The sequence below is a fragment of the Penaeus vannamei genome, chromosome 24 (assembly GCF_042767895.1).
Source record: "Penaeus vannamei isolate JL-2024 chromosome 24, ASM4276789v1, whole genome shotgun sequence".
NCBI classification, from domain to species: domain Eukaryota; kingdom Metazoa; phylum Arthropoda; class Malacostraca; order Decapoda; family Penaeidae; genus Penaeus; species Penaeus vannamei.
The window spans coordinates 2,035,002-2,045,001 of NC_091572.1; the positions used below are offsets into that span (position 1 = coordinate 2,035,002).

General features: G+C 37.2%; 1 protein-coding gene across 18 annotated transcripts in view; it reads right to left on the reverse strand.

The window, feature by feature from the left end:
- The window catches only part of Sin3A (SIN3 transcription regulator family member A), a 79,948-nt gene that overhangs the window by 14,662 nt on the left and 55,286 nt on the right, over positions 1-10,000 (reverse strand). For all 18 annotated transcript variants that reach the window (XM_070138223.1, XM_070138218.1, XM_070138211.1 and 15 more), the window contains 6 exons: positions 5,389-5,534; positions 4,602-5,028; positions 1,119-1,256; positions 674-805; positions 272-571; positions 1-148 (listed from right to left, as the gene is read on the reverse strand). The exon at positions 1-148 is cut by the window's left edge and continues 2 nt beyond it. In XM_070138223.1, coding sequence (XP_069994324.1) covers positions 1-148; positions 272-571; positions 674-805; positions 1,119-1,256; positions 4,602-5,028; positions 5,389-5,534 — 1,291 coding nt within the window. The remainder of the gene's footprint in view (positions 149-271; positions 572-673; positions 806-1,118; positions 1,257-4,601; positions 5,029-5,388; positions 5,535-10,000) is intronic.

Genomic DNA, 10,000 nt, shown 5'->3' on the forward strand with positions numbered 1-10,000 from the left:
TGAACCACTTCAACAGGTCTGGGAATTTTGCAAGGAATGGGTGGACTAGCTGCACCAATTCAGCGCGTGTGATGATTTCCTCGTTGTAAAGAGTGATGCACCTCAGGAAGTTGTGATACGTCTCTTCATGACGTAACGCTTTCCGTACCTATTGGAATAAGAGAATTATCTCAATTTCTCTGCTTTAAAAATATATATATACTATCATTATTTACAAGGGAAAAGTATAGAACTCAATTTCGTCAAACAGAAAACAACCCATGCAATTTACCTTGTCAAAGAAGGCATACTCAGCTAGAGTGGCATGTTTTCCAGCTTCTGCAGCACTCATATCTTTGAGATAACCCAATTTTGGTTTCTTAACGGGTGGCTGGGCATGTGCATGGCCATGGGAGTGGCTTTGTGTTGGCCCTGGGTGAGGTCTTTTTAGCTGATGGCTGAACAAAGGTGGCGTTTTGTTGGGGGGGTTGCCGGGCCCACTGACCATGTTGTTCCCAGATCCCATACCACAGCTGCTTTTTAGGTTTGGTTTCTTCACTGAGGTATGATCATTGCTTACATTTTTATTACTCTGTGAAAAAAATATCATAAAATTATAAAATTATCTCAGAATATCCTTAATTTTTACTTTTCAAAAGGCTGGAAAATTAAAAGGCGTGGGCTGCATGCTTACCCCATGATGAGTGCGATACTGGTCCATAAAGTCAGAAACAGCTGCTTGGGCAGCTGAGTTGTTGGTTGCATCGGGTAGGAACTGGCCAAACTCTTGCAGTAAATCTTCTTGGTTCTCAAATAACTTTGCAACCTGTTCTCAAAAAATTGAAGCATTAATATACATATCCATAAGATTATATACATAAATGTCAATATACACATGCTTATTTGTATTGGTTTTGTGTGTGTTGGTCTAGGTATATAAAATCCAAACACTTTAAACACTGCTAGAGGGAAAGAATATGTCAATCATTTGGATAGAGTGCTATCTTGATATTCAAACTAGTACAGCTGGCATTATGACTGTTGCGCTATAAGGCCAGCTGCTACTGGATGTCCCAGGTGCACCATATACCAAAGGAAAATCTCATTTACTGAAGACAACTCAAGAAAAAATAAATCACCTTCTCATAGACCTCCGTTTCGGTGAGTGTTCTGGCAGGAATTGATCCTCCATCCTTAATGTGTCTCTGCTCCTTCTGATAAGTGTGAAGGATTTCTAGGAACTGCTTGTAGATGTCAGGCTGGCCTTGAAACCGCAACTGCACGAGAAAATTAAAATTTCAATCACTTGATACAAGAATAAAGAGAATCAATAAAACTGAACTACAATGCCTCAACTAGTTTATGAATGGCATTTGACACGTCTTTACTATTCTATCCAGGAAGGAGGGGGAAAAAAAAAAAAAAATCATTGGAAGACTTAGTTCTGTCATCTGTAATAAATACAGACATTTCAGCAAAAATTTGGAAAATAACATCTAGAAGCTGGGAGGACATGAACATGCATATGTCTGGTCCATTGTGATTTTAGTTTATTCACTTTGCTCCCACAGATGGCTCTACTTAATTAAAACAATTCACCCTTTTCCTAAACTTATGAAACTGTTTTTATTGTTACTCCTATCACTGTTGATAAGATAATGCTTATTGTAAAACTAATATCAATAACAGTAAAAATAACATGGTATTTGAAAATTTAAAAAATTGTGAAAACAAAATTTACAAAACAAAACTACAGTGCGTGTATCTAGCAACAATGTTACAAGAGAGAATTTGTTTACATAAATATGTTTTTCTTTATATAGTTCACCTATCCCTGGGGTAAAAACCTCTTGAGCACAAAGTTGCAGATTTTCTACAGTATCATAAAAAAAAATTGTCTGATCCACCAAATTATGCAACTGTTCATCAGCGTATAAATAGTGAACTTACAGTGTAATGCAACAAAAATAACAATTGATAAGTAGCAGTGTTTTTTTTTTTTTTTTTTTTTTTTTTTAAGAATCAATCTTTACCCTAAAAATTACCAACCTACTCTATCCCTTCCTTAAAAAGGATTTATTCTTTTAGTTCTCATCACGAGGATTAATCAGTAAGAAAGGGTACATAAATAACATCAAAATATAGTTCACATTGACAATATTTCCCCCTGTTGACCTTATCTTTTCTTCCCTTCTCTTAGGCATCATACTTATCTAGAACATCTAACCTTAGAGTCATTTGACAAATTATACAAAATCATGTTATCAATTATAAATTATACCTAATATAAAACCTGGATGTTTATAAGTCACACATCATATTTTCAGGACATACTAGGCAAGTCAATAACTTTCATGTTGTGTGTATCTGATAGTCTCAGCAATAGTAAATGCAAGATAAATTGTACACTTACTCCTAGGTAAAGGGAGATTATGAATCATAATGAATAATCATTATCAGTATTGCTAACATCATCATTATTACTATCACTGAAGTAGTGTAGGCTTGAAGAGGCACTAAGTCAGTGTTCAAGGTGTATTTAAGCAATGCTGAAGGGGTGACTGGAGAAGTGTTCAGGAGCAAACAATGTCATATAATATTTTATGAACTATTGACATTTTAACCAAATACTTTCCAGAGACCATTAATAGGTCTGTTTCTTTTGCTGTTTATAATTCTTTTAGTAACCCTACTTTGACTATAACTTGTACTTGACCCTACTCTCCCCATAATGATTCACTTGCTGTGGCTGCACTAGAGAAAGTCAAAGTTATTTTAAGGGACTAATGGCTCCCTTATAGGCAAAGGGGTACTAAATATATATGAAGGGAAAAACTTTTATATCCTTGATCAAAAAAATCGCTAACTTATCTGAAATTGTTCATATTTTCAGGATGAAATAACCAGACCAGGTAGGTAACAAACAGCAAGGAGTGTCCCTATTCTTCTTGTTTTGTACTTTTCATTTTGTATTTTTCGCCACCAATCCTTTTGCAAAGTTAATTTCAAACAAGATCTATCAATGACCATGTCTCTGGGTCCCAGCAGTGAGCAAGGGGGTGGGAATCTGGAGTAGTAGGTGAGCTGGGACGCTCAGGCGGTTAGGATTTGTTAACAAAAATGAAGAGGGATACTTGTAATTGCTATGGTACGCCCATTGACACACAAGCCCTATATCTTGTGCATTCCCCTAATTTCCCTTACTTTTAACATGGAAAATCTTAGTTCAATTTCAACTCAATTTTACATAGTAGGAAAAGGATATTTCATGTTTATAACACAATGCTTTAACAGAGCACAAAGCTGATAAAGTTACCCTTTGCATATGAATGAAAATCAAGATAATTTTCCATAAACCTGTAAATCTAACAAAGCAACCAAATCTTATTTTGATTCTAGAAAGTATTGAAATATGTATTCAAATGTATTTCTAAGTACCAAGATGTATGAAAACAGAGATATAAAAGGATGAATTTCTGATACGTACTAGCATGGCGAGTGGAGGGGAAAGCGGATGAGGAAAATTTTTCTTTTTCCATGGATGAAATAGGCCATATAGTACCTGAAGCTCTAATTCTAACCCAGTAGGACCTAACTGATTTACAACCATTGGAAAGCATTTACAGATTTTAACAATGGTAACAAGTGTTTGATTAGAGAAGGATTAAAATACTCACTGGCTTGAAAACAAACTGTCTCGATCATCTATAACCCTCCCCCTCTGTGGGACAGTCCCCTTGAACTTGGTAGCATGAACAACAAGCAATAGAACTCTAAAGGATATTCCACTACAGTTATCATTCTTATTCTATTGTTATCAAAGCTATCAAGTTTACAGAGACAAATAGAATGACTGAAGAGTGCCTGACAATGTAGGGAAAAAGAAAAAAGAAAAGAAAAGAAAAAAAAATTATATATATATATATATATATATATATATATATATATATATATATATATATATATATATATATATATTATATACACATACACATTAAGAATTATAGTAAAGCAGTAACTGTTGGAAATTAGTCTTACAGATACATTCATCTTTATGTATTAAAACACAAGAGCTCTAAAGAAAGATGATTTTTTGAAATAGAGAACATCATGCATCAAGTCCTTCTACACATTCAATACTAACACTAGATAATAATTTTTCCAAACGACTAAATGAAGAACACAAAATAGGAGGATATTCCTTGACTTAGAGAAAAATAGAAAGTGTTTTATCCCATTTTGAAAACAAAAAATCAACAGTATTTCACAAAAAGGAGAAATAGAAACATTGTCAATTCGGATATGGATAAGCACTAGCCAACCCCATCAATTCCTTCATATGTCTGATGGTAATGATTCCCAACTTAAATATGTGAAATTACTATAAAAGAAATACCAGACACTGCTATTTATCTATCATTACTAAATTTGCTTACATATCTTTAGGTAATGTATAAAAGACACACATGCACACACATTGAACAATCAAGTTCACGGACTTGTTTATCTATATATTTATTTTTATCCAATTCCTGTTAAGTCTTAGCCAAAATTTGCAAATCTACAAATAACTCCATAAAGAAGGAAAATAAAGGAAATCATGACACTACAGGGGCTCCTACCTTAATCTTATTCACGTAATTAATGGCATGGTTGAACTCCACAGGTTGTGCTGGAGGCTGGTGGTGGTGATGGGGGTGATGATGAGGTGGGGGAGGCTGGGGTTCCCGGCTGGGGTGCTGGGGGGCTGTGTTGGTGGAGTGCTGTGCACCCCCTGCAGAGCTGCTGGTGGCATTAGAGCTGCTACCGGAGTTCGTGCCTGTGGGGGTGCTGCTGCCAACACTAACACTGCTTGCTACCTGACTGACACTGGCTGTTCCTCCCCCAGTGTTACCACTATTAGCTCCAACACCCCCACTTCCACTGCCACTGCTGCCACCACCACCGCCCCCAGCCCCACTGCCACTTCCTGCTACATTGTGAACACTGTGAGTGCCAACTAAACTTGGTCCTGTGTGTGGTGTTACACCACCAGATGTCAACGCTGATCTACAAGAACAAATAATCATCCATTAAACGCAAGTTTAGCATTATCTACTTAAAACTATTCACATGTCAAAAATAAAGCTTCATTACACTGAAATCTATAATATAATGACTACAACTTCAATAGTTATATACATTGTTCTATCTTGTAAAATCACTTTCTTCTCTCTCTCCTTAAATGTTGATCAATCATGAAGGAAGTTTTCAAGATCTCCTTATAAATTTACAAGGAAAGCCAATACTGATTTAGGCAAGCTTTGTATCTCCTTCTAGAACTTAGAATACATTAATGAAAATCAGACAGAAGATGGCATTAGACATAAAATCCAGCTGATGAAAATTTAATTTAGTTCACTCTCTTACCTTGGCGGCTGCGGATGATGAGGCGGCTTGACAGTCACAGGCTGTGGTGGCGGCGGAGGTGGATGGTGTGTTGGGGTGATGTGATGACGGATGCCTTGAGGGGTATGAACCACTGTTGTCTGTTGCCCTGGAACACTAACGCTTACCTGCATGGACAAAAATAACAAAACTGTAATAGTTGTTACGCAAGTGCAACAGAACCGAAAATAAATGTACTTTAACCTTCTGCAAAAGCAGAACAAAATTTTCCAAATATTTTTATAATCCACAAATCAGTAAATCACATTATTATTTCAGCATAAACTATTGTTTTCAATATGCATTTCATTTTCTTTATTTTATCAAAATGAAAAATTAACTGTTGCACTGCAGATTCAGGCACTGATGTTTTGCCTTAGTTTCATTTCAATTCCTCATCAATCACTTCACATACATAATTCTAATGTTCAACTGAATTCCACCATACTTGTTTCATTACAAATCCAATCATCCCTTTTCCAATCAGACTATTTTCTAATATTGCAATAACAATCTTCAAATCTGTCATCAATAAGCCTCAACCATTACCTATATCCAATCAGCATAGGGAACCAGCTTAGACAGCCATTACTGCCTCCAATGACAGTGGTCTGGGAGTCATCGCAAGAAAACCTACAAAGACTGCTTTGCACAGTGCTTTTGAATTGTGTGAGGCATGTGTAAGTGAAGCATGATAAAGGCAACCATTTATTTCTCATTAAATAGCAACAGACAATATAAAGACAAAATCTCTTGCATTTCACTCTTGAATCAAAGGTAGGGTTATGACACAAGGCTTAAAATTCTTATCAAACTCTAGATATTCTGAGCTCCTGTCATGGACCATCACACAAACTGTTCCTTGTGCTCACTAGTAACAAATGACCTGAGATAATACTAAAGCAATAAGAAGTAAAATCTACAATTTGTTGTTAACATTAGCAAGAGAGGAACTTCAACACAAAGGGTGCTAATGAACATCAGTTAGTGTTTCAATAAATTGTGAACAGTTGCGAGCACAGTCTTCATAAATTGTTTCTTCTAAAAAACTGAGAAGTTAGGATCGATTTTGCTTTGATAGTAATTCTTACAAATGTTACAACTTTCATTTCCAAACCAGGCTTCAACAAAAAATATGATCTGAAGAACAGATCAAAATACTTCCAATGCAGCATTTTTCATAAAACTTCAAGACTTAAATATATGACCCTGGTGAAATAAAAAAAAAACTCTTTTACAAACCACTACAAAAAGGGGGATAAACTGTCTGGCATATATGTTTGGAAAATACAAAATCCATACTGAATTTTAAAACTAGTATGAAAACCACTTCAACACGTACAAGCAAAGAATGAATGTTACCAAAGTATGTGCAATGACGGCAGCTGCAACCAAAGTACAGGGACAGCTATCCTTCTTATCTTTCTCTTTGCTTTGGTCAAAGGTTTCTGCCTTCTTCCTTTCTCTCTTTGGACATTTATATAGGCAGTAAAGAACATTCTTCATAAATAGTATACGATATTCTGCACTAAATATCAACCCTTTGCCTAATGGCATGGACATACATGTCATGTCCAATCTTGGGTTATCAATTTTGTTTACTCATAGACAGTTCCACAAGTGCTTGTCATCAACGAACTCTGAGTTATGATCGATTGATAATGAAGATTGATAAATATTGAATGATAATGATGGAGCTGGAGAAGTTTTGTATGCTTGATAATTAGTTCCTTGGTGACCAACTAATTGTGGAGTCATAACAATCAAATAGTATCGTATTTGTGAGATGTTCTAACGATTCAATCAAGTCAGAGATTTTATCACAAATGAGACTTCATGCCCTATATTTAGTATCGTAGACTTGGATTTGCCAGCCATTTTTTTTTGTCATGGCAGGAATCCTAATACAATATCTTGGATACTCTCTAGATTTCTGCTATAAATACAGAGCTTCCATGGTTTATAAGAAATGTTACATTGGAGGTACTTTGATACTCTTCACTTTGAATGACATATCTATATAGAAAATTATGTGCAAGATTCATGCTGAACATATTGTAAATGGAACAACAACAATACCCTGAAGAAGCAATGTAGCATAAAGGCCTTCTGCCTTCTTCTTTTTCTCTCCTTCATTGTTTTATTACAAGAATAATTACTTACAAATTTAGGACAATTACAACATCATTCTCAGTTATTAGAAACAATATGAAACAAATTATTTACTTGCTAATTTGTTGATTTACATATGTTACTTATTCAATGTTTATACCAGTAACTATTCAAAATTTTGTTGGAACATGAACATCAGCATTATATATTTTTGGATTGATGATGCCATGGCATCTTTCTTTTCACTTTTAGCCCTTCACATCTACCAAAATCTAAAATAAATGGCATCTCAGCCTTTGCTTCTGTTGCTATCTCAGGTCAGTCCAGACTAGATGCAGTGAGAAATGGTTGCCGTGTGCGAGCTATCATCAGCATTCAAAGTGTAATATTAGCCTCCTAGGTTTTTAAGTCTTGACCAGATACCAATTAATGATATTTAGATGCATAAGCTGTTAACCCCTATGATCCAGATAATGTGACCGTTATATCAAAAAAATTTCGTTTGAGGAATGGGTGAACTGAATACATGGCTGAGGGACAGGGTGACAGGACCTTGTCGCCATGAGAATTTCAGATGAAGGCTGAGGTGCTGGGAATGACTCGCTATGACTGCACAAACCTCTTGGAGGGTGATTAGACTCAGTGGGCATTTAGGAAGGTGCTTTTGCATTATTTCCATCAATAAACAAGTGTGGAATGCAATGTCATGAGCCATGACTGGATCCTACTCCTGCCTGCTTTGACAGAAGGGCACAGGTTTTATTACAGAAAACTGAATATTGCAAAAGAAAAATAAATAAACAAAAATGACACAAATAACAAAATGTTACTTCTTGGTATCATTATTGCACTGAATTATGGGCTACCTAGAGAGATGATATGGAAAACAGTCTATACTGCCTGGATAAAGCAAATCAGATGACAAATATAGACATTGGAAAATGGCAAAAAAGCTAAAAATGCTTATGCAGAAAGAGAAAATAAAATTCCAAAGGGGAGGCAAGGAGTCTTGTCACCACACACAAGTGTTCATATGCACCCAGCCTACACATGGCTGCTTACGTAAGCCTAATGCCTGTAATTTGGGCAATATGTGGACAGTGAAGTATCCAGATCCAAGGGGTTAATACAGTAGAGCCCTGCATTTGGCAAAATCACATTTGGCAATCACTGGCTACCGAAAATAACTTCTGGCGATCATATTATTGCCAAGGACTGTAGATGATCTCACACAGAACAAAGAGCCAGGTATCACTCCAGTCCAGCCAGTGTTGATAAATGGATATTCGCAAATGAGTATGAGGGAGCAGGGGATAAAGGTGAACATAAAAGTGAAAAGAAGCAGCATGAGTATTGCAGGGGAAAGAAGTTTACATGGTATATAACACAAGACAAAGCAAAGGTGATTGAAAGGCAGTGCATTGAGCCATTGTTGCCAATAATCTCTTTCTCATCCGTCTTTGCTGATAAACAATGAAAAGAGGTATTTTTCAGTATCAGACCAGCAAAACTGTAGAAACTCTGTTGCTCCCAGAAGCAATCACATTATTTCCACTAGTTTAATCTTTACATTTGCTGGATTTTTTAGTACAAAGTATTTACCAAATGTGAAACTTTTGTGTATATAAAATTCAGCTGTGAATTACATATTGATACTTCAAGTTCATTTGGAATTAAGGTGTCCTTGAAATCATGGTAGAAATATTCAAATGGCAACAAATAACAGTCAAAGGACTATATATAGTTCAATTTCTTTACTAATGAAATGCAAATTCATGTTTATGGCTGCTATTCCTGGATTTCAAGCTCATTAATGATTTTATAAAATGCCCTTTTAAAGGATTAGGGGAGCCATCAGAGAAAATCTTTGTCTTTGCTGTTCCTACTATCATTTTGACCTCATGATCCCCAAGTTAAGACATAAAAGAAGGTGAAAACAGGGGGGGGGACCTTTCTAGTTCCCTGTAAACATACAATAAAGAATTGGGAAAATTTGGGGAAGACAGGGAGGTGGGGGGGGGGGGGTGGACTGGATAGAGGGAGAGGCAGAAGGACAGGGGAAGGGAGAGAGGGAGGGAAGGAGTGAGAGAGAGGGAGTGGGAGTGAGAGAGAGGGAGTGGGAGTGAGAGAGAGGGAGTGGGAGTGAGAGAGAGGGAGAGGGAGTGGGGGAGAGAGAGGGGGAGGGGGAGAGAGAGGGGGAGGGGGAGAGAGAGGGGGAGGGGGAGAGAGAGGGGGAGGGGGAGAGAGAGGTAGAGGGAGGGAGAGAGGGAGAGGGCGAGAGAGAGGAAGAGGGGGAGAGAGAGGGAGAGGGTGAGAGAGAGGGAGAGGGCGAGAGAGAGGGAGAGGGCGAGAGAGAGGGAGAGGGCGAGAGAGAGGGAGAGGGCGAGAGAGAGGGAGAGGGCGAGAGAGAGGGAGAGGGCGAGAGAGAGGGAGAGGGCGAGAGAGAGGGAGAGGGGGAGAGAGAGGGAGAGGGGGAGAGAGA